The sequence below is a fragment of the Dreissena polymorpha genome, chromosome 1 (genome assembly GCF_020536995.1).
Source record: "Dreissena polymorpha isolate Duluth1 chromosome 1, UMN_Dpol_1.0, whole genome shotgun sequence".
Lineage (NCBI taxonomy): Eukaryota > Metazoa > Mollusca > Bivalvia > Myida > Dreissenidae > Dreissena > Dreissena polymorpha.
The window spans coordinates 24,730,415-24,756,505 of record NC_068355.1 but is presented as its reverse complement, the minus strand read 5'-3'; the positions used below and the strand labels follow the sequence as shown (position 1 = coordinate 24,756,505).

The 26,091-nt window shown below is 34.6% G+C and overlaps 1 protein-coding gene across 5 annotated transcripts; it reads left to right on the top strand.

Annotated features, from left to right (window-relative positions):
* The first annotated feature begins 5,268 nt into the window (after positions 1-5,268).
* LOC127874491 (uncharacterized) lies at positions 5,269-15,585 on the top strand. 5 transcript variants are annotated; one of them, XR_008046960.1, is made up of 4 exons: positions 5,269-5,846; positions 6,043-6,446; positions 15,282-15,348; positions 15,545-15,585. XR_008046960.1 is itself a non-coding variant. In XM_052418864.1 (3 exons), the coding sequence occupies exon 1, from the start codon at positions 8,448-8,450 to the stop codon at positions 14,187-14,189; it is 5,742 nt and encodes a 1,913-aa protein (XP_052274824.1). In that variant the 5' UTR covers positions 6,499-8,447; the 3' UTR covers positions 14,190-15,081; positions 15,282-15,348; positions 15,545-15,585. The 5 variants fall into 5 exon arrangements, 3 of the variants coding, with proteins under 3 accessions (XP_052274824.1, XP_052274820.1, XP_052274816.1); XR_008046955.1 differs by having other exon boundaries at positions 15,282-15,585; XM_052418864.1 differs by lacking the exons at positions 5,269-5,846; positions 6,043-6,446 and adding an exon at positions 6,499-15,081.
* Positions 15,586-26,091: the final 10,506 nt, after the last annotated feature.

The following is a 26,091-nucleotide window of genomic DNA, read 5'->3' as shown; positions in this document are numbered from 1 at the left end:
TGTAGATTTGGAGTTCTAGAGTTCCCTTTTTACTACACACAAGGCCTACGACAGGGAAACAAAATAAATAATTCGGAATGTTTGTTTTTTGTCGATGTGTTAAAGCAAAATGATGTCAGAGTGATATATGTTTTCGGATGTGCAAAAGTTCGGATATTCCGATCTCGAGATAAGAACATGTAGATCAATGGATGTTTTATAATTGAAAGATGATTTTCAATGAGTCCGACGGACTGCCTTGACACAAAAAACAAGGAGTCAGAGTCCCATTTCTAGGAGTCTCGGACTCCCGGACTCCTGTTAGTGTCGAACACTGATAACAGAGCGGTAGACTTGTGAGAACACCCGACACTACATCAAGATTTTTTCCGGATTTTCAGTTCAATTAGCATACAGCGCAATAACTGTTTTTATTATGCCACGACAGCGCATTTACGTTGGAGACGCTGACATGATATTTTAAAGTGTTATCGGATACCCATCCGATAACAGTTTTAAGCTCCGCCCATCAATATCCGTTTTAAAACTCCGCCCATATTTGGTTTACTCAATGATTTTTTTTAGCGTTCCATGTTTTAGCCCCGCCCATTCTGAGAACTACTTTTTTGTAGGCGTGGTATGTCGCTTCTTTGATTTAAATGGAAACAAACAGCGATTCATATTTTATTCAGAAGTTAGAACATTAATAAACAATAAGTTGTTTTTTTAAACAAAACTAACACTTTATTAAGTATATATCTATAGGGAAATATAAATTAAATGAGCATTAATCAATGGAAAAAAATTAAACAAATACAAATGTGCACCGCTAGCCTACCATTCATTGGCTGCAGATGAACACAATTTAAAACAGTAATGATAAACATTTAAAACGTAACACAAATATACTTAACACGTTTTAAATAAAATATGACAGATTTGATCAAGTTGAAGAAGAATTTATGACAAATATTCACTAAACATCTCGTCTAAGATTATATAAAAAAAATTAACTAATACTTTACAAATGCTTTCCTTTTTTGTGTCATTCTTATAAAAAGCAAGGCAAACAGGTGAATAGCATACACAATGAATTAACATTGACAAAGTAAAATAATTAATACTTGATTGAGATGCTTTGCTAATGCCTGCCATGCCTAATAATACATGACAATTTCAATTTTTAAGTGTCTGAAATCAAACTTTCACAAAAAAAAATGATTCTATCTCCACAACCAAACAGGAAATTTGTGTGGTCAACCTGAAAATAAAATAAAGATTCCTTTAGAAGAAAAAACATCATCAAACATTCATTGCATAACTGCTTTAACCCTTTCAGTGCTGGAACCGAATTTTGAAGGCCTTTGCAAACAGTTTGGATCCAGATGAGACGCCACAAAACGTGGCGTCTCATCTGGATCCAAACTGTTTGCTATTCTGATAGTTATCTTTGAAAAAAAATGAAGAAAATGCTTATTTTACAAATTCAGCAGACGACATTTTAGCAGACGACAAATTTCCCAGCATGCAAAGGGTTAAAAATAAAAATCCAGATATATAATTTGTATTAAAATTGAAACTTTATAAATATAGTGACATATAGATTTATAACATTTTCAGATAAAACAATTACATAAATACTTTCAAAAATAAATTTGTTGACAAAAAAGAATTACCTTTACGACAAATTAATTAGATGGGTTGATGTGAAGCTGTGCCGGGATGCAGTTGGGGGGGGGGGGGAATATCTCGAGTTGGTTGAGAGGCAGAGAAAGACTCGGACAAGTGCAACTGACGAGGGTAGAACTGTGCCGCCAAGAATTTTGGTAGATATCATCACCCATGGAATGTGTGGTCGCAACTTTCTGCCATTAAAAGAAAAACATTTCATATTATAATAAAATAAAACAAATCCAACAGGAGATACCCTTGTCAAAAAAGTGGGCAAAACCCGGTTTTAATCCGTGTTAAAACGGTGTTAAACCCTGCGGTATTGGCACCAGGTTAAAGCGTGTCTTTTAAACACACTTTTTGCTTACCGACTTGGTTTTTTGTAGGTAAAACCTGGATTTCACTCACATAAACCAACACGCTTATACCTTCTTATACCAACTTAAACCAACTAAAACTAACTTAAACCAACTTAAGTGGGTTAAAAGTGAGTGTGTTTTCCTTCTCTTTGTTGGCTTTTAAACCCGCTTCTACACATCAAGTCGGTTTTTCCTGTTCTAAAGCGAGTTAAAAGTGGGGTTTTGTTTTAGCGTTATGTGAGCTAAATGTGTGCTTTTCACAGATTAAGCGCAGTTTAAACTTACTTTAAAACCGTCTTATACCAACTTAAGTTGGTTAAAGTGATTGTGTTTTCCTTCTTTATGTTGGCTTTTAAACCCGCTTCTTCATATCAAGTCGGTTTTTCCTGTTCTTAAGCAATTAAAAGTGGGTTTTTGTTTGAGTGTTAAGTGAGCTAAATGTGTGCTTAACTCAGATTAAACGCAGTTAAAACATGCTTTAAAACCGAGTTTTACCAACTTAAGTTGGTTAAAAGTTAGTGTGTTTTCCTTCTTTATGTTGGCTTTTACACCCGCTTCTACACATCAAGTCGGTTTTTCCTGTTCTTCAGTGAGTTAAAAGTGGGTTTTTATTTGAGCATTAAGTGAACTAAATGTGTGCTTTTCACAGATTAAACGCAGTTAAAACTAGCTTTAAAACCTGTTAAATGCTCAGTAAAAACCCACTTTTCACCCACTTGAAAACTGAAAAACTTTTTTACGATAAGAACAAAAATATCATAAATTAAATTCTAATTACTTTTTTAAAGGATAAAACATAAAACTTTACATATATATCCATATACACAGCATGATAAAACTATTTTGACAGACATGGCATTGTTATAATAAAATATAATAGTGTTATAACATAACATTGAACACAAAGAAAGAACTGAAAAAAGTAAGATTGTATGGAATAAATACAAACAAGAGATGTTTGTCGGAAACACAATGCCCCCTACTGCGCCGCTTTGAAATAAAATTTCTATTTATCATTTGGCAGGTATAGAAATTATCTCTCTTTGCTTATTACTTCCATTGGATTTTGAACTCTGACCTTGAAGGATGACCGTGACCTTGCACCACTCAAAATGTGCAGCTCAATGAGATACACATGAATGCTAAATATCAAGTTGCTTTCTTCAATATTGCAAAAGTTATGACCAATGCTAAAGTTTTCGGACGGATAGACAGACAGACGGACAGTTCAACTGCTATATGAGACCCTACCGGGAGCATAAAAATAAGTTAATGTTGTTGAAACAGGTGCAAATCTATATAACAAAGTGAAAACAATGGTTAAATAATCATTTTAACAGCACATTTTATTTACAAAGACTTCAGTCTTCTTGTGCATCAGCCGCAGATGCCTTAAACAACCTCTCATCTTTTCTTCAACATCAACCAGAGGCTTGTCAAAGGTTTTGGCTATGACATCTGAAAAAATATAATAGACTATTCATTTTAAAAACATGCAAAAAACAACAACAAAATCTGTTCTTAAATAGAAAACACTCTAGCCAGAAAAAGAGGTTAAATATTTGCATATTAAGGAAGTCAACACAAATGAGTTTATTACTGATTGTCCTGGAGACAGTGACTAGAGACACGGACAAAGTTTTTCAATCCCTGTCTTCGTGAATAAAAAAAAACTATTGTTAACTGTCACTTGGATTATAAAAACTCCCCCTTTTCACAAATGATGTAATATAATGATCATTTATGCGACTGTAAACAGTAAGTGATCTGAAAAATATTTGTAGAATGTGTATTGAATTTCTATATGGATAACTGGTACTTCAAATTTTTATGATGAAGAAAATACCAATGATTGCATTTCTCTCAGCAGCGGGGAGGCTTGGTCTTGGTGACCCAGTTGTAGTTGTTGCTCCCTTCATGGAGCAAGTCACAAGCTGGTGGAAAGTGAATAGTCGGCAAATGGCATGTGCGATGGCCATCACCTCCCTGGTTTCATGCTGGATTTCAGCTTAAATGATACTCTGGAACCAAAAAAAGAAAAGGAGTTTTGACAAAATATTAAAAATTGGTAATTTTCCAAAGCTTGTAATTTACTTTCATCACATTTCAAACTCTAAAAATAGTTGTCACATTGGTCAGAATTGTGACGCTTTTAAAATGCAATAACCTGTATAGTTTTACCTCTCAACAAATCCAGCTTTCTTGTTCAAGGACTGTGAGGGCGAGGTTTGCCCACTTCAGTTCCCCTCAAGTTGGCCAGCTCGTGCAGGGTAAAAGCCTGGTGTAAAAGTCCATACATCAGGTAGTATGATTACCCCTTTTGCTCTTGGGGCAAGAGTTTAACCTTCAAAATTAAAATATGAGGGAAAGAAATCTGTTCAGTAATAACCAGAAATAGCTATAAATAACAATAAAGATGACAATAATCATAAAACACAACAACAATAATTCACTGTACACAACATTTACACTTTGTCATGTGTATGTTCATCTATTTTTGCTTCAAATTGTGATGTTTTTCCTTTAAGTTGCAATACATTAACTTATCAATTTACATTTCCCAGTGACAATACATAAATATAATAATGATCATAATTAATTCAGTAAACTTAATAAAAAAAGGATGAAGAAATGACAATACAAACCTGTTAAAACTGTTCTTCAGTATTCCAAAAAAAAAACAGTTGAACTTCTTTTCCAACAAACTTATTGTTGATTTCCAAATTGTAGTAAAATACACATTGTTTTCATCACACAATACTTCATGCTGACAGTTTTTCAATACATTTTACAGAACAATTATAAGTCTTAATGTTAATTTAATTTAGCTCAATTCAATTGCTGAAACCAGCTTGTTTTTCAAAAGTTGTTGTTTTCAAATAATTTCCTGTGCAAAAAATTGAACCAATCAGAAGTCTTATACCTCATTCCAGCCTTATGTCTGGGCAAACCCTATCAGTAGCCTTATCTGCCCCTGATAATCAGTACCTTCATGTTTAGCTCTGAATGCCTGACAGATTGTTATCTGTTTATTGTTAGTGGTGTGAAAAGGGGTGTTTATAGGTATTGTCTTGTTAGTTTGTTGACTGTTTATGTAACACAGGTCATGTTTGGCATTTTATTATTTTATTGCAAATTAAGAAAATGGATATAATGGTATCATCTGAAAATATCAAAATTTGCATACTTATGTACACTAATAGATTATTTCCAAAATAATGTTTCCAATACCATATTTTTTTAAATATGCAGATGTAACAGGGTTGAAATATTCATTTCAAGGATTCTGTTCATGTGTTCTGTTTTAAATGTTATTATTTCCATATAACGCATTGTGTTTACCTGGGTTACTTATTAAGCTGTGCTCCTGTGGCCAGTCTTAGAGTTAAAGTCAGTCAAGCATGTGAGTTACACATGTCCAGTTTATATAATTGTTCAGTCAGGCTTGACCAGTTATTTTCCCGCCCTTTCCTTTGTCTTCTGGTCACTTCTAACTTGAACACAGAGCTGTACACATCTACTTTTAAGATGTACATTTATAGTACAGAGTTGCCATTACTTCAATATAAGGTTAGTTCTATTTCTACCTGTTTGCATTTACTCTTTCTTGTATTTGCATTGAGTTGTATTTATGTTGTGAGTTGATATAACTCATATTTGATAAGTAATTAGGTTAAATTCAGAAAAGCAGCATTGCCATCCTAAACGTGCTAACGATTCCTATAATTCACAGTTTCCCATACTCTTCACATGTATAATCTTATTTGCAGCAGTAGCACAGCACCCGCAGAGAATTGTATAAGATTGAGAGAGAGTTCCGTACACATTCCACAAATGGTAAGCGAGAACGAGAAAGAGTTGAGATCTCATGTAATTGTATGTTTATGCTGTATATGTACCATTTATCATGTTACCAGATCTTTTATATATATTTCATTGTAACTTGTTAAAGGCCACACATGATATGTTTTATATATTTGTTACTTTGCATATAATAATATAGTGTCTGATACCATGTTTATATATGTTTCAGTGACATGGAATTCGTATAATAATAAAGACGAATACAACATATATTCGGGTGGTTATTTTGAGCCGGGTACTGCCCGTTTATATTTGGCGCCCAACGTGTTTTGCGGACCCGAGAGGAGGAAGGCGGCCCGTGGAGAGCGGAGAAGTCGTGGAAGGGTCGTTGAGGACTGAGCGTACGTAGGAAGAGTCTTATTGGACGGGTCGTTGAGGACGTAGCGGAAGTGGGAGTCGTTTAACCGTGTATTTAGAACATTTCCGAGGATTTATAGTGCAATATCGTGTACCTACCGTGTGGACAATTGTGAAGTGGACATCTTTAAATAGTTATCGTGTATCATATTCAGACTTTTAATCATTTGTGGCCTATATTCATCATATGTGTATTCTTCACCTTTCTTCGTAACCGTGAGTATATGTATGTGAGTGAGAGAGAGAATATATTATTTGTTTACCTAATATAATTGATTGCTATAATTACTTGGTAACGGTTACATCTTTATAAGATCTATTCTTCATCCTTTATCAACAGTTACTAAAAACATTGAAATGCTGCTATTTTGAATTTATTCATAAAGTGATTATAAATTCATTAATTTTGTAACCAACTCATTGCTATCCCTTTAACCTCTTTATTCTATAAATTCTCATATAATCCCTTTCCCAGTGTCCATACCTTTATCCAGCCCTTTTACATTTTGGCCTTAATTCTATTTAGTCCATTGTATTCCATTTTATTACTGTGTGAGTGTTTGTTTTGATTTGCTGCATTCCTGAGTTTATGCATTGCTAACAGTACATCAGGTTACACTTGTTCACCTTGATTATACATGATTTGGTTTTGATTGGATATAGAATTCCCTAATTTGCATACTGAGTTTGGATATCATCGCTTCCTTGGTTTTCATTGGTTGACACATGACTGAATTTTTTTTCACTGACAGACCATGTGACTACTATTTTACCTTATATGGAAGTTGTAGTAGAGTAGTAATTCTCAACACAGTGTAGTAGTACATGTACATGTAGGTAAGGTCTGTTTTGGACAGATGTCTCCCGTGTGAGCTGATATCAGGTAAATCTGTTTACACATTTGTGGTCGGCTTCTTTGGTTGTTATTTTAGTTAATTTGATTTGTCTCAGGGCATTGCATTTTTATTTTGGCGTTTAATATTTCTGAAGTTAATACTTATAACACAGTGTAGGTTGAGTGATTTGAATTAAAATACTTGGTGCAATTTATTCATTTGAATTTAATTTGAAATTATTTTGAACACTTATTTAAACTTCTTTATTTTTTGTGAAATATTTTCATTTATTATTGATACTTAGGTTTGATTTGAAATATTTGGTTTTATTTATATTGTATTATTCTAAGTTGGACTTTGATTTTTAGGTTCTTCCTTGCAGTTTACGGATGGAAATACTTAGTTAATTTCATTTCATATCTTATTTGGAATTATTCTTGGACATTTTGGATAATTAATTATTTTCATTTACATTGCATTCCATTTACACATAGTGTGTTGAAGTTCTGTTTGATATAGGTGATTGAAGTTGTGCATGTTTAGTTGTGACTTAAGTTGACGCAATAGTGTGTTAGCTTGTTCTTGTACTTTGGAGTCTATTTTTCAGTTCATTCAATTTTGGGTTTGTGCTTTTGTGACCGAATTAGTTTGAACGTTGCTGAAATTGTGTGAAAGTGCATCACTGTTCATACTTTGAAGTTTGAATTTGATGTTTTGTTTTAGTTGTGATACTTGATTGATTGGTTCATTGTGGGTCAATTAATTTACTTGTATCTTAACTTTATTTTTTTTATACTTTGTGATAATATTCTTAGTCCAGGATCCGTTTGCGCACAAGTGATTTATTTATTATTCATTATACTTGGTGATTATTGATTGACTTTCAGACAGTGCAAAAGTGATTTAACTGGTGTTTTCACTTATTGAATTTGATTTAAAGTGGATTCATTTGTTTGTACTTATACTTTGAATTGATTTTATAGAAGTTCACTTTGAATTGCAACTTAATTAGTCTTTGAGGATTTATTTGGTTGAACTTAAGGTTGAGTTGATGCAATACTGACTTAACTTTATTATTTTTTTTAATTAATAATTAGAATTGGAAGGTGTTTGTTTGTTGTTTTATTGGCAGCAACTTTGAATTTTGGGTAGCATTTAACTGACTTTGAACTTTATTTGGTCTAAGCTATATTATACTATGTATGTTGGAAGAGATTAGTGTTTCTTTGAAACACAATATACTTGGAAGGGTTATCATTATTTCTTCGGAAACTATTGACTTTGAAGTTGACATGAATTGATTATTTGACAGAATTAATTAATTGATTAATTGATAGGTTGCATTAAATCACTGATAATTGAAAGTTGAATTTGAAGTTAAATGAACATGGCATCAAGTGAAGGGAAGATTATGGAGACTGTTCAAGAAGAAGGAGGTCAGGATATTACAGAGGAAGATAGGAAATTGCTTGAAGCATTTAAGAAGCTTGATGTTAAGCCTGAAATTGAAAATACAGAAGACTTAATCAAATTTATGTCCACATATAGATGTCGGGAAAAGGCTGAAGATAGGTATAGGTCAGCTGATACTTTAAGATATGTTGAGGACAGAAGACACTTTGAAGACAGAAGACACTTTGAGGACAGAAGAACCTTTGAGGAAAGAAGATATGGGGATGACAGAACCTTCAATAGTAGTAGCTACCCCAGGATATCAACCTTTGGAGGGGTTAGTGGAAAAGGAGAAGCCAGTTGGGAGAGTTTCAAGTTTGAAGTTCAGTCTTTGATGGCTGATAGGATATTCAGAGAAGAGCAAATATTATTTGGAATAAGAAAGGCTGCCAAAGAAGATGTGGCTGACATATTAAGACGACTAGGAACAAAGGTTACAGTGAATGAAGTTATGTGGAAGCTGGAGAGTACATATGGAAATGTTGAAACGAAGGAAACTATTCTAAGAAAGTTTTACAATTGTTCCCAGCAACCTGCAGAGTCCATTGCATCATTTTCTTCTAAGCTTGAAGACTTGTACGACAAGGCAGTTTCTTTGGGGGGTATTAAGAAGGATGACAATATAATTAAAGGGGTCTTATACCAAGGATTGAAGAAGGAACTCAGGCAGCAGGCAGCTTACAAGTTTGAAACAGAACATGATTATGACGCCTTTAAAATCTATCTAAGAAAGATGGAGTCTGAAGATAGAGAGGAGAAAAGAGAGACAACAAAGCCAGCCAACCCTGCGGTAAATACAACAGCACCAGAATTGACTGAGGTCCTGTCACAACTCAAAAGGTTGAATGAAAGAATCGATAGATTAGAAAGAGAGAAAGTAACAGGTCAGTCAGAGAACCAGTACACACCATTTATCAGCAGAGGTGCTCGGCGTGGACAACACGGTTATGATAGACATTTCCGGCCAGATCAGAGGGGTTTCAGAGGAACAACAAGAAGGGAACCATCAAGGCCACTGTCATCAACCACGTTTATGCCCACCTGTTACCACTGCAATCAACGTGGACACATTGCTAGGGAGTGCCCAAAACTAGTTTGTGCTCCAGTCGCCGGGTCGGAGAGGAGCACACCAGAGACTAAGAAAGACCCTCAACTAGTTGGAGATGTGAATGAAGTCAACCTGAATATTAACAACAATACAACCACAGCTCTTTTGGACACTGGATCATGCGTAAGTATTATATCTGAAACATTCTATAAAGAACACTTAGCTGATACTGAATTAGAGCCACTGACAGAAATGATCAACATAGAATGCGCTGATGGTCAACAACTTCCATACTTAGGATGTATAGAAGCTACCATTAGTATTGAAAATGGATTGGAGAAAGCAACATCAAAGCAATGTCTCTTTTTGATATCACCAGATACGAAATACTCTGCAAGAACTCCAATAATTCTAGGAACAAACATATTGAAAACATTACTACAAGACTGCAAAGATAATTTTGGTGAACAATTTTTACAGAAGGCTAATTTACATACTCCATGGTTTTTAAGCTTTAGATGTTTAGTAATAAGAGAGAAAGCACTTAGAAGAAACAAGAATTGTCTGGCTATACTGAGATGTGCTACTGAACAGAAGATTACCATAGGACCAAATCAAACCAAACATATACCAGTGACAGCTTATAGAAAACTACCATACAGTGAATGTAATGCATTGATATCAGAGATAGGAGATTCATCACTTCCTGACTTCATTGACATCGGACCAGCTCTCGTGAATTATGACTTTAAGAAGAATGAGTATGTAGTGGAGTTATCTAACGTCACCTATAATACAGTTACAATAGCACCCAGAGCCATCATTGCAGAGCTACAGCCAGTTGACATTGAAGATGATACAACAAGGAGACACCTGAAGGAAGAGGAAGATTTGAAGAGAAGACAAGAGGCATTGATAGAAAGCTTGGACATCGACAAAGACAACATTTTAACACCTGAACAAAGAGAACAATTAAAAACACTTCTTCAAAAACACAAGGATTTATTTTCAACTTCTGACACAGATATAGGAACGTGTACGAAAACCAAACATAGAATAAATCTACATGACGAAACGCCATTTAAAATGAGACATCGCAGGATACCACCTAACATGGTTGAAGAGGTTAGAGCACATCTGGAACAGTTACTTTCATGCGGTATAATAACACCATCCAAATCTCCATGGGCATCACCAGTAGTTCTTGTTAGGAAGAAGAATGGAACACTCAGAATGTGTATAGACTTTAGAAATCTTAATGCCAAGACTATTAAAGACTCCTATGCCCTTCCCAGAATAGAAGACGTTTTTGATTGTTTACAGGGGGCGATGTATTTTTCTACGTTGGATATGAAATCAGGTTATCATCAAATTGAAATTGAGGAGGAGCATAAGGAAAGAACAGCCTTTACAGTAGGAGCACTAGGGTTTTACCACTTCCGAAAAATGCCATTCGGATTGACAAATGCCCCAGCAACATTTCAAAGAAATTCAGAGGAAATGCTAGGAGATTTGAATATGAAGATCTGCGTTATTTATTTGGACGACCTTATCATCTTTAGTAAAACTTTTGAGGAACACCTACATAACATAAACACCATTTTTGACAGATTAAGGGAATTTGGTTTGAAACTAGCTCCTGAAAAATGTGAATTCTTCAGAGAAAAGATAGCTTTCCTAGGACACATTGTGAGTAGTAAAGGAATTGAAACTGACCCAAGTAAGATAGACAAGATCAGAAACTGGCCATCACCAAGCACACCAGAAGAATTGAGAAGTTTTTTGTCATTTGCTGGATATTACAGAAGATTTATTCAAGACTTTAGCAAAATTACGAGACCGTTGAATGATCTGTTACCACCAACCAAAGCAAAGAAGGGACAGAAGAAACCACTGAAGGAATGGAAATGGACAGACACTGAAGAAGATATATTTACTAATCTGAAAGAAATTCTGTCTACACCTCCAGTTCTGGCATATCCAGATTTCAACTTACCGTTTGAAGTACACACGGATGCATCAGGTAAGGGTTTAGGAGCTGTGCTATATCAACAACATCACGACAACACCAAACACGTCATAGCATATGCAAGCAGGTCACTCAGTAAATCAGAATCAAACTACGCAGCTTTCAAATTAGAATTTTTGGCATTAAAATGGGCAGTCACCGAAAAGTTTTCAGATTACTTAACCAACACTCACTTTACATTACTCACAGATAACAATCCACTCACTTACATTCTCACTACAGCGAAATTAGACGCAACAGGGCAAAGATGGGCATCAGATTTGGGCAATTACAACTTTGACATCATATACAGGGCAGGCAGAAACAACACAGATGCAGATGCACTCAGCAGATATCCTCATCACAAAATCATAGACCAACAACAACATGAAAACATCAAAATAGACAACAGCACAGTGAAAACAATTTGCAAGTACATAACACCAGCACTCATTGACACACTACCAGCATTGTCACTCAACATCATAGAAGCTACAGAAACACCAATGCAACCTATAGCACAGCTTGAATTAAGAGAAATTAGGAAAGCACAGAGACAAGATCAATTAATTGAAAAGTGGAGAATAGCAACTATAGACAAGACCCTACCCCAATTTAATACTCTACCTGGAGATATCATAATGAAAAAGAACTTTGAAAACTTTATCATAAAGAGAGGCATTCTGTACAGGAATTTACATGAGAATGAAGAGATTATTGAACAACTCGTTATACCAAACTGCTATAAGAGAGAAATACTAGAAGGATTTCATGACGACTGTGGTCACCCTGGAAGAGATAGGACACTAAGATTACTGAGAGAACGCTATTTTTGGCCAGGAATTACAACAGATGTGGAGAAACATGTCACAGGATGTAATCGATGTTTAAGGAGAAAGACAACAGTGAATACAAGGGCACCAATGATTAATGTGAATACAACTTATCCATTAGAATTAGTGTGCTTTGACTTTCTGTCAGTTGAACCATCTAAAGGACATAGTAACATCCTAGTGATAACGGATCATTATACCAAATTTGCCATGGCCATTCCGACAAAGAACCAGACAGCGAAAACAACCGCCGAAGCCTTTTATAACAATTTTGTTGTTCAGTATGGTATTCCAACAACTTTACACTCTGACCAAGGAGCCAATTTCGAATCACAGATAATCAAAGAGCTCTGCAAATTAACCAATACAAAGAAAACTCATACTTCTATTTACCATCCTCAAGGAAACGGAACTCCAGAAAGATTTAATAGAACATTACTAGGCATGCTTGGAACATTAGAGAATGATCAGAAGAAACATTGGACTGATTACATTAAGCATCTGGTATTTTGCTACAATTGTACTCCACACGAATCGACAAGAGTATCACCTTTCGAATTAATGTTCGGACGTAAAGCAAAATTACCCATGGACACCAAGTTTGAACAAGTAACATCAGAATTCAAGACCAAAGAAACCAAAGATTACATTGAACATTTAAAGATGAGAATGAAGAGGACAAGAGAAATAGTTGAACAGTATGTAGAAAATGCCAAAGGTAAGCAAAAGAAGTATTATGACATGAAAGCTCGAGCAGCAAGAGTTCAAGTAGGGGATAAGGTTCTTGTAAAAATCCTATCCCATACTGAAGGAAAACACAAACTGGTAGATAAGTTTGAAGAGGAAGTTTTTACTGTCCTAGAACAAGTAAATGACCATATACCAGTCTATCGTGTCAGGTCAGAATCAGGTAAGGAGAAAACTCTGCACAGGAATCATCTGCGCCTGTTGGTTAATCAGGATGAAGCAGAAGAGTTCCGGGATAATCAGGAGACTACTTCAGGTAACAGCATACCTGTAGACGTAGCAGAAGAAGAAGTAGAAGAATTATCAGACAAGAAGACCATGGATGCATCCAAAGAAGTAGAAAAGATGGAAGACGATGATGAGGATGAGTCTGATGCAGGAGATCTTGTATATTTTTCAAGAGGTGGGGACGCCCATATCCTAGCTGACGACATAGATATGTCTAGAGAAGAATCAAGGACGGAAAACATAGATATGTCTACAGAAGAATCGAGGATAGAAGACAGAGATGATATTTCTAGTGAAGTTCCCGGAGAACAACGAAACGAAGATAGGGAAGAATTAATACAAGCAGAGGATAGAGTAGATGACGTTGTTGAAGATGTTCCTGAATCTACAGCAGGGAATGAAGAAGAGAACAACGAAGAAGAGATGCCTGAAAACGTACCTCATCAAGTAGATTTGTCGCAAGAAGCTGACATTACTGAAGAACCAGACATTACTGAATACCCTATACAAGATCAAGATAATAATAATCAAGAAGAAATTGAAGTCCCTATAGAAATGGATGAAGCACAACCGATAAGGACAGAGACATCTACATCGGATACTAGAGCTCCAACACCAAAACCAAGACAATCTGTCAGAGAGAGACGACCTCCAGATCGGTATAAGGATTACCAGATGAATGCTTGTGTGGTACCAAGACCACAAGATGCCAGGTTTGAGGCATTAAATAAATTGATTGCCTCAGGTGTTTTAAATCAATTAGACAGTAAGACAGCTGGACGTATGGTTTCTAGTATTTTTCAATGAAATTTTCATTAAAAATTTGTTTTAACATATTTTAAACAATATTGTGTATGTATTTTGTGTGTATTTTATATCAGATGTTGTTTTTTTTTTTGCAAGGTTCGGGCAGTATTATTCTGATTAATAATTATCAGAAAGAGTTATCTCTGAAATAAATTTCAGTGAGTTTTCATGCGAGTGACGTGATGTTATTTTTGTAACTTTCTTATTAACAATGTGAATTGCTGATATTGCATATAGTATCAATTGATTTTTTTAATGTATTATTTTAATGTGAGGACACAGTTCTGAAGAGCAGGAGGAAAAGAGTCAGAATCATATTTATACATTTAGGTAAGGTAAGTATGTATCAGTTATTCAGTAGTATAACTAGTGGATGTAGTTTCGATAAAGTATGTTGTTCTTGCTTGTACAATGCTGTTATTATAAACAGTATAGTGAGATAGATAGGTATTGTATCTATTTTGTATAGAAAGGTTATTTGTTGACGGACGATTCTGTTTTTACTGTGACATGACAATTTTGTTTTCTTCTTGGTTTGTTATGATGAGGACATCATTTTTCGGGCCAGGGAAGTCTGTAACAGGGTTGAAATATTCATTTCAAGGATTCTGTTCATGTGTTCTGTTTTAAATGTTATTATTTCCATATAACGCATTGTGTTTACCTGGGTTACTTATTAAGCTGTGCTCCTGTGGCCAGTCTTAGAGTTAAAGTCAGTCAAGCATGTGAGTTACACATGTCCAGTTTATATAATTGTTCAGTCAGGCTTGACCAGTTATTTTCCCGCCCTTTCCTTTGTCTTCTGGTCACTTCTAACTTGAACACAGAGCTGTACACATCTACTTTTAAGATGTACATTTATAGTACAGAGTTGCCATTACTTCAATATAAGGTTAGTTCTATTTCTACCTGTTTGCATTTACTCTTTCTTGTATTTGCATTGAGTTGTATTTATGTTGTGAGTTGATATAACTCATATTTGATAAGTAATTAGGTTAAATTCAGAAAAGCAGCATTGCCATCCTAAACGTGCTAACGATTCCTATAATTCACAGTTTCCCATACTCTTCACATGTATAATCTTATTTGCAGCAGTAGCACAGCACCCGCAGAGAATTGTATAAGATTGAGAGAGAGTTCCGTACACATTCCACAAATGGTAAGCGAGAACGAGAAAGAGTTGAGATCTCATGTAATTGTATGTTTATGCTGTATATGTACCATTTATCATGTTACCAGATCTTTTATATATATTTCATTGTAACTTGTTAAAGGCCACACATGATATGTTTTATATATTTGTTACTTTGCATATAATAATATAGTGTCTGATACCATGTTTATATATGTTTCAGTGACATGGAATTCGTATAATAATAAAGACGAATACAACATATATTCGGGTGGTTATTTTGAGCCGGGTACTGCCCGTTTATACAGATTTAACAAGTAAATACTGTTTTAAACAAATATAAACAATCATATAAGATTGTTTTAAAATTAAAAAAAATAAAATAATTTTAAGACATAAAACAATCATAAGATATTGTTTATAATAAAAACAAATATATAGAAAAAAATCAAAGCGAAACACAAACTCTTTCATTTTCAGGTATAAAACTAAGTTTTATCATTTTTATAGTTTTTGGCAGTGATACTTGTTGTCCATCTGTGAACCTGTGATGTTCTGAAAGAGCCATTTTCATCCAATATTCACTAAAAAATTATGGGGAGCACACACATTTACAATAGGGACAATGGCAAACAAGCTGTAAAAAAGCCCCTTTACAATTGACTTGTATTATATATGGCTATAAACATGAAACAAAGACCTAGTTGAATAATTATTGTTTTATTGATGAGTATTATTTATAAACAAAAGACCAACTTATTGAAAAGTGTGTTTAAGTGAGTTTTTTAGCCTGGTTTCAGCTCTCAAATTATTTACAAAAAGACCAATTTAAACTCGCTTAAAACCACTTCTGTTTAAAAAGGATCAACTTCTGTTGTAAAAGACTCGCTTATAAAACAAAAAGACACACTTAAACACACTTAAACCAACTCATAAATAAAAAGGCTCACTTTTGACACACAAAAAACTTACTCCTTACAGAAATAAACTCGCTTAAACACACATCTTCTTAAAATAACCAACTTTAAACTCAGTTAAGCACAGTTTAGCGCACATAAAACTCGCTTTTAATAGCAAAAACCAACTTCCGCTGAGAAAAACGCAGAAAAAAACACAGTTTTATGTTGGTTTAAGTGTGTTTTGGTATGAAAGTGGGTTATTTTTTTGACAAGGGTAACATTTCAAAATAGAGTGTTTTAATAACATTTTTATTGCACAACTTGAACAAATTACAACTTTAATAGACACAATATTATTAATACAAAATGAAAATGTATAAACTCCACTTTATATTAAAATAATTAAGAATTTCTTTTAACTTAAAATATTTTTATTATGGACTCAGGGCTTTTTTTGCTTATTAAGGGAATATGTGTTTGTTTTCCTAATTTGAGAAATTTGCGACTCAAATTTTCACAATTTAAAGAAGTTCGGGACTCAAATTTTCACAATTTAAAAAAAGTTTGCAACTCATTTTTTCACAATGTTGATCTGTGGGCGACACAATTTTGAACAGTTTTCGACATATGTTTTCAAAAAAGTTGCACAGCGCGCAACTCATTTGTTCACAGTTTTCAACAGTGAATTTTTTTATGAACAGTGCGTGACTCAATTTGTTTACAATTTTGAACAGTGTGCAACTCATTTTTTAAAATTGTGAACAGTGCGCGACTCATTTTTCCACCATGTTGAATAAACAGTGCGCGACTCCTTTTTTTCCAAATTTTGAACAGTGCGCAACTCATTTTTACAAATTTTGAACAATGCGCAACTCATGTGTTTTCACAATTTGAAGAGTTTGTGACTTATTTTTTTGTAATTTTGAATGAACAGTGCCCCACAAAATTGTCCCCCATTTTTGAACAGTGCGCAATTGATTATTCCAAATTTTGTACAGCGCGTGACATGATTTTTTCACAATTTTGAACAGTGCGCAACTCATTTTCCCACAATTTTGAATGAACAGTGCATGCTTATTTTTTTGCAAAAATTTGAACAGTGAGCAACTCATTTTAAAAATTTTGTACAGCGCTTGACTCATTTTTTCAAAATTTAATTTATGAAAAGTGTGCGACTCATTTTTCCACAATTTTGAAATCATAATGAACAGTGGGCAACTAATGTTTCCCACAATTTTGAACAGTGCGCGACTCATTTTTTCAAATTTTGGTACAGTGCGTGTCTCATTTTTTCACAATTTCGAACAGTGCGCAACTCATTTTTCCACAATTTTGAATAAACAGTTCGCGACAGTAGAACAACTGGCACTGATCATTGGTTCATTGGCATGAGAATGGGTGTAAAAAAATGGCACAAATAATGAAACATGTGTGTTTAAGTATGCATACATAACAATGAAACTTAACAACTATTCGGACAGGAAACATATGGTGCAGAAGCTGCGGGATTCAGCATGCTCTCCCACTGATATTATGCAGATCAGTGGTCAAACTGGCAGTCAACTTATGTTGGGATTTCCCAATTGTTAAGATATTAACCTCAGCAATCTCCAAACACAAACATGTTCATTTATTGTCAGTCAAACAGCAATTAATCCATCATGTCACCGTGACAGTCTCAAAACACGATGCAAAACCAAAGCATTTTCGTTTCGTCTAACACACAGCTGGTAACGTCGCTGAATATTGCACAAAAGCAGCTTCATTATGAAGTTCCAGCGACTCGAAATACACGTTCCCCACCCACTTTGATTTCGCATGTGAAGGCCTGTTTTTTGGGGAAAACTGTGAACATCTCACAACTAAACGTATATTACGGAGATGGACAAGTTGAAAAATAAATCACTATTATCACTTCCAAATTGCACACTACGTTAAAATCCCGTTCCATTTGATTATTGTATTTATTGTTTGAAATTTTCACTCTACACATTCGCTTTGAAAATAGCGGTTGGTGTGTACTCTTGGAAGTACATGTCGAATGTGTTATTGTAAAAAAAATATTGGTATTGTGTTTTTAGTGCAGAAATTGTTCTTTTAAGTTTCGATTTCTCGCTATAGTTTTTGTATTATGTGCGTTTAAATTTGATTGATTGTTGCTTACTTTCGAACTATTTTTTTATGTGTAAATATATATGCATAGACGCTAGCGGATGTAATCAGGTTGCTACTAATTTGCATATTTATCAATGAATTTAGCGGTTGTTTGTTTTTGTTTGTTTTGTGAATATTTTCTTATTTACTTTAAAATGTGGCATAATAAATAGAATATATGGTTGGTGACTTTTGATATCATGTGATATAAGACTCGTCCGATATGGCGTGTGAAAAGGCTCGGCAAGCCTCGCCTTTTCCTACGCCATATCAGACTCGTCTTATATCACATGATATCAAAAGTCACCAACCATATATTCTCTATATACACTGCGGTATCTAAAAGCACGGACTCTGCCACTTATCCGATCGCAGCGAGAATACAGTAATAAGAATGTGTCATAATTCAAACTACACTGTTATGCGCAATACAATTTCAACTGCTACCACAAGACATCGTCAGATACTACAGTGAAAACAATTTGTGCAGTGTATCATTTTCTTTTGCTATGCTCAATTCGACAATTCACAACTTCCGCCATGAACGATTTGTTATTAAGTTTATGTTTTGAGCATTTCTCAACAAAATTCACGCAAATCGATGTCGATTGCAACAGGCATTGTGGTTGTAACAATGTATTAGGTTGATTTAACTCGATTTTATGGACATGTGTGAGCCAATATTTTTTTACATTGAATTTGGTTTTACCAAGAAGAACTATGAGCTGTACGTATGTACTCATAAAAGCTCAGAGCATTCAAGAAGAACTAAGATTTATAGGCCCTGAAATCGGGATCGAAATTACCATGGGGCGAATCACCACATTGTCATTCTGTATGCTATAGTCTGGTTGAGTCGTGGGTAATTTTCATAAAGTTGTTACATCACAAATATTTTATAAATATATGACCATGAATCATTATGAAAATAATTATTAACCTTTCTTCTTTAAGATTTGTTGCTTTTTTCCAAATGTTTATCGTCTTTAAACATCAAAATAATCGACTGTGTTGATAGTGTCAAACTACCATCATGAAAATAAGCTTCCGGTTGATTCGTGGGTTCTGATTGGCTGCCAGAATTTCAAGATTTGCATACTATAAATAGCCTTTAAACTGACCTTGCAGGACAGGTTAATTTCTTGTGAAAAAATGTCAACAGACGATGAAACATGCAGGGGTTTTTTTTACTAAGAAAGTGACGCCGATATTCGGCGTCTTCCCCTACCAGAATTTTTCCCCTAAAAATAACATTTCCCCCCCAAAAATATAATTTTTCACCCAAATATAATATTTTACCCTCAAAGACATGTTTTTTTTCTTTTGGGAAGTCGACACGTATCCAAATTGTACCATGTACAACGATCTCGCTCTCTCTCTCTCCCGACGAACACTCAAATCTGGGAATCCCATTGATTCTATATATCGCTCTTAAAGTACGTCATGGAAACCGGGCAGCTAATCGTATTAATCATGTGACTATTTTACTGGATTCCGGTCTTGCGCGAGAAGGGTGTTTCCTCAATTAATTACCGGGAACCAGTCGAATTTTCATCCGGGTTATATGAAAGCCTAGATATAAACGTTAAAACAGAAAAAAAGTCTCACAATTGGCGTTCATACACGAACAAAATAAAACGATCGGACTCGGAAAATATTAATTGCGTTGACGCATTTTTTAAGAATGAATCATCAAAAACCGTTGAAACCCAGCAGGATTCGGAGGTACATGTAATCAACATCCATTAATACTGTCGCATTATTGTGAAAGTGAAAGTAGACAATCGGCAGCTGCCGCACCTTTCCCTTCCAATACTGTAGCAGATCTATATTGTCAACCCATTCATCATGAAATTGAAATCATAATATTGACATTGTTCCCCGGCCCCAGTTGAAAACATTTCTCATTATTAGATCTACACCTGCAACTATATTTAGGACTTTGACTTTAATTTCATACTTGTTCATGTGTTTAAGAACAAAAAGGTCAGAGACATGCCTCTTTTTTTAAAACAAAACCTTAAGTCTGTAGGGGAGTTACAGACATTAAAATGAACAGTTTTTATTTTTTCCCCAAATATGTCTCTTTCGCGCTCGATTTTCCCCTTTTACCCAGCGTCCAGCGTCTTCCCCTTTTTCTAAAAAACCCCCTGAGCATGGTAAATACTCATAAATAAACAATTTTGTGTTACTTTGAAACACTATATGAACAATACTAGTCCAAATAATTAGACGTAAGCTACCCCGCTTACGTCTAAACGGCTACCGTCGTTTTCCTATAGCAAATTGAGTTCAACTTAAACTTCAGTTTTTCTCGTTAAATCTTTGCAAATGCATAAAATTATCATTAATTAGACATAAATGTGAGCGATTACCTCTTAAATGTGTAAAAATTGTGCTTTTAAACCAGTTATGTACATTTTTAAAAATAAACATACACAACACACGAAGTGTGTTTGTCGTTTATAGAATTACATTGAATTATCTTGAACGAAATTATTTTTTGAATAGGTTACACATAACCAATTGTTGTTGTACAACAAACCACGTCACTTTTATGCTTTCTGTACTCTTTAATTAAATGAAACCTATATGTGTGTGTTAAAACTACCAGTTGTATCACGGAGTGTATATTGATAGGAGATGAATCGAGTATTTGACCCTTACTGTAGTAAATTCAATCTTATGCAAAAACTATTCATCCAATTTTATTGGTTTATACGTTATCTTGTTGCTTATTAATTCCTCTTTCAAAAAATATACGTTTTAGTATATTCCCGTTGTTATTAATGGATTTATAGCGAGATAAACACAAGAAATACACATTTTATGTTTTACCACCCCGCGTTTTACCGTGTTGTGGCTATCGATCTTGTACAATTAGCATACAGCGAAGCGCCGAGGTTATACATTTTGATGTACCCACTCACGTCTTTTGTTGAATTATAGTTTAATTTCTCTGCCGATTTTGACAAATTATATATCATTAGAAAGCGAACGTTACGTAGTAAACAGATATATAAAAATATATTAAGTTTACTTCTGATTTCGACAGCCCGGCGAGTTATAACTTTAACTTTTGCAAATATCATACCGTTTTGGAGTTTTAGAATCTAGATTTACGGTTGACATGTTCGTACTTAATACCAATTTGTAGCGTTTATATTTGGATTTCAGTTTTAAAAATAGATCTTGTTTAGGATAATAGAATTCTGTATACGATAGAAAAAAATGTTTAAAAACGAAAGTAATTAAGGAATGAAGGCGGAAGAAAGTAGCGCGCGTTCCTAACGCACTGAACTTATGCTACGGTCTTGGCGATTATGCTTTTGTTTAGAAACCGGCCATTGAATTTCCTTTGCCATGATTATTATATTTTTTATGGAATATATTGTAGTATTTTGTTCACGAAACATATCAATAAAGCTTATTATAAATAAATCTTAATAAATTAACGATTTCAGCTCTTGTTTATAACACAGAAAGGGTGTTAAACTTATGATGAAACAGCGTATATAGCGGATCCTCTCGATTTTATTCGGCTTTACATGCATACTTGAAATAAAATGGGTGTCAAAAACATTCATCGTTTGCTGTTAATTATCAAAGAGGGAATTATGTATAATTATATGAAATGTCATTTACCTTAAATTATCAATTTATTAAAGATTCTTGAAAATCACGGTCGGTGTTACGCGGGTCATTTCGTATTTTGACATCAGGGCATCATGTCCAACTATTAAAAATCAGATTTTTTTTCACTGGGACGATGACGGCTTAGATTTAGACAGGCAGACAGTTTATTCAGACTTTTACAACAGTACATCGTCTTCAACTCAAATATATAAATTATTTTTACTTTTAGACGAATTGTTAGGTGATTACACATATAGCAGTGATGATTCTGAGAATGTTGCCATGTTTCTTATCCGTGTAATCTAGAGTCCGTGGTTTGAGCATTTTTATCGCGGTGCTCAATAAAAGATATCTCAATAATCTTGTTTATTGATAGATCTGTGGTTTTATTGCCCGTGTTCAGCACAAACCAATTATCGCGTTATGATCAGATACTGTGCCGACCAATACTAAATAACACTATGGTGTCATACGCCACAGCAGGGACCTATACTTGTGATCATGGAGTCTAAGTGCAAGACTTAAAAAAGAATGTTGTTTCGCTTGCGGTTGTTAAATCCAAAACGGGGCTTCCCAGCTGGCACAGCTGCTGATATTCAAATCTGAATACTTAAACTTATTCAGACATTATTCTTAACCGTTGTGCGTTTTACGATATCGGATTTTAGGCGTGAATACAACTCAGTGAAACTATTCAAGTTCTTATACAAAATTAAGCATAATAACAGTTATTGAAATTAACAATATCAGCGACATCTTTTTAAAGACTAAACACCTTTTCAAGTATCGAATTTAACATGTCAATAAAATATATTAATACCAAAAAAGGTTTCATTTAATATTGTTCACATTAAACCTTTAAACGAAAGTGTCGCTTTAACTATTTTCCGTGTCTTATTAAGCCGCGAATCGTTTGCTAAAAACAGTTAACAAAAAGGGCTACACGTTCTAATTCTTAATGAAATACAAAAAAATAAGTATAACATAATTAATAACGTCCATAAACACACACCGCAAGATCAAAGTTTTAATGGAAAACTAATATGACATTCCACTTAAATTATTATTTTCGTCTAAATCGAATACTATATATAGAGAAACAATGTATTTATAACCGACCAATGAGGTAACATTATGCATCTTTCAATTTACACAGTGCTATATGGCAACAATATGGAATTTGAACAGTGGTAGTGTTTTAAGGTCTGGACTATCATTACTTGTAAGTTTGTATAAACATTTTTCTAATGCAATTAGTAAAATAATGTTTATATTTTATGTTTAATAATTTATTGCATGATTATTCTGTGCTGTTGATGCCGTTAAAGCTTCCGACATGAATTCATGTCGGAACGATGCTATTGCAAAATAACGTTAAACGATATGAGGTCGATGTAAATCGACCTCATATTTATAGGAGTAGAACAATACATAAATGAGGAAATACTTCATAAGGACCTTTCAAGTTATGATGAATTACACTATTTATGGTGGACGAACCAGTTATCGAACACCTAAGAAATTACCTTAAATTATGTTAACATTGAAACACTTAAAATGACAAAAACATTTTGTTTTAACAAATGACTAACAGTTTAATCATTAAATAACTTATCTATAAAGTTTTCCAGCAAATATCCTTCAAGAATTCATAACAATGATTCCCTGGTTATTGTCACCTCTAGCAGACAAAACAAAATGGCGGCCGATGTAAACATGACCTATTACCCGACACTTCATAAATACTACTCTAGCATATACAAAGTCACATGACTATCACGTGACCCGGACTTGGCGAAAAAATCTGCGTCGGCTGCAATCAAAATTGCAAACGGAAATATGCTTTTGGTGTGTAAATGCACGTTTTGATAAATGCATTCAAAAAGTAATAGCAAAAAACACATAAAACCGTGTAAATAACAATAAATGCATTCCTTTAACCTGTTTTCAGCGCATTTGTTTCAAGCTAAGTAGGCAAGTAGGTCAGTCACTTTATGTGCGACCATTTGTTTATCAATGTGACGTAATGCGCACTTTTGCGCATGTGCATACAGAATCAAAACAAAACGTCCGATAATAGGTGCTGTTCGATAACAGGTACTTACACGATACTTGTTTTTGACGCATTTTTGATCGGAAAAAAATGGTGACCGTGTCAAAACATTTTCCGTAATGAACTGCATCATGTGCGAACGTTCTATCGCGAGATTTCACGCGATTTCTATACCCACGAATCAAACAGAACCCACGACTCAACCAGTAACAACCATAGTAAATACTAAAATGTAATGATTTATAAATAAATAAACGGAAAACAAACAATATAAGGTTATGTTAAAACGGGCCTACCTCCGTTTATATCGTGTTTGATAAAGAAAGGACCGTTTTTGTAAGTCAGACGCAATTTTCCCTCCTTGTGATGTCACGCTTTTAAGACTTACAGTAAGTATCAATATTTTTATGTTGTCGTGAAAGTAGCATTTTTTATCAATTCGTTCCCCCACATTTCGTACCAAAATCATTGAAGTAATTTCCTTTTTATATAAGCTACTCAATAACAGCGCGACTGCAACGCCCATGCAAATAATAGTTTAATTCTTAGAAAACATTTTTAAAAAATCATTATAATTTGCCGTATAATTACTGAAATGTACACAATAATTGTCACGTATTTTCCTTTTACAACCCTATTTTGTGACTGCTACCATAGGCATATAAATAATCTTCTTATGTCAAGGACTTCTACCACCATCGAACGTTTTAAGAATGGAACTATAACTTTTAAAATGGTCTTCAAACCATTATGGACAACCAAGCTCGACGTGTTTCTTTCTTCTATACATAATATCACTATAGAAGCATATATAATAGCAGTTAAAACTGCAGTCTTAACATTAATGCTCCATAACCACGTTTTATGCGCTTTACTTCAATAAATGGCTTGTTCAAATACATTGTGAGAAAACAATTTTATGATACCACGACCCAACCAGACCCTTTTATGTCACTCTTAAATAGTTTGTGGTATTTTTTTAAGTTGTCGAACAAGTAGGCGACTTCGATCATATTTACTAATAAGCGTTTACAAATACAGAGAGAAATATGGAAAGCATACGACTTCTGTATTTTTAAATATTTTATTTAATCAGGAAATAGCTCGCGTATACTCTTCTAATTGCCGATAAATCAAGTATCTGGCATACGCAGGACACCATCATCCAACACTCTATTTTTGCCATCATCGGAGTAGAAAGCGTTGCATCATTGTAATGCTGTATTTGGCCCAGTGCATCCGTCTTGAGCTGTGGTTTTATATTTCGTGCTTTTCTTGTTTTATGAGACTTGTCAGCCAAGGCTTTAGCGCGTCTCCCGTCCTTGGTTTTCCTATCTGATTGACCCTACTCTTGGCCTCGAGAAGAGGTGGGTGATATAAGTCTGACCACAACCCTTCAACCTTTCAAGCTTGGGAAACTCACTAAGAAGTTTAGACTCCCGCTGGTATAGCTCTAGAGGCACTCAAACCACCACACCACAATAACGAATCAGCCATGTTATAGACTCGCGTATAATAAAACCAGTTTACGAAATACAGCTAGGAAAACCTACGTACACGATGTTTGGGGGATATTAGTGGAACTTTCACTTGACTGATCGGGCTTACGGCGCCATATGAACGCAGTGTAAACTTAGAATAAACATCGATGTCTTAGATAAATCTAATGAACGTTGAACGGAGTAGTGGTTATGCCTATATACAAAAAGGCTGCAACCGCATAAGTGTGCAATAGGCATGCCAGTTTACACAATCAACGGAGTGCGTTAGGATAACGTCGAGTCTCAGGCGATCAACGAACCATTTATGTGCGTCTCCACGGAAACTCTCGAGGGTATGCGTCCCGTCGGTGTTTTGTTGCGCTCTATTGTATTGTAGTTACCAAGACGTCACCAGTAAGAAAAATCTCGGGTTTAAGTACAAAGTCTATCTTACGAAATGGAACGCTCTTGGTGCTCTACTAAGACGGCATTTCGGTTAGCGCAGTGGTTTGTCCAACAGCATCTCACATGAGCGACGCTTAGTTAA

What these genes read in the sequence shown, in the direction of transcription:
- LOC127874491 (XM_052418864.1), top strand. Translation starts at nt 8,448, where the DNA reads ATGAACATGGCATCAAGTGAAGGGAAGATTATGGAGACTGTTCAAGAA.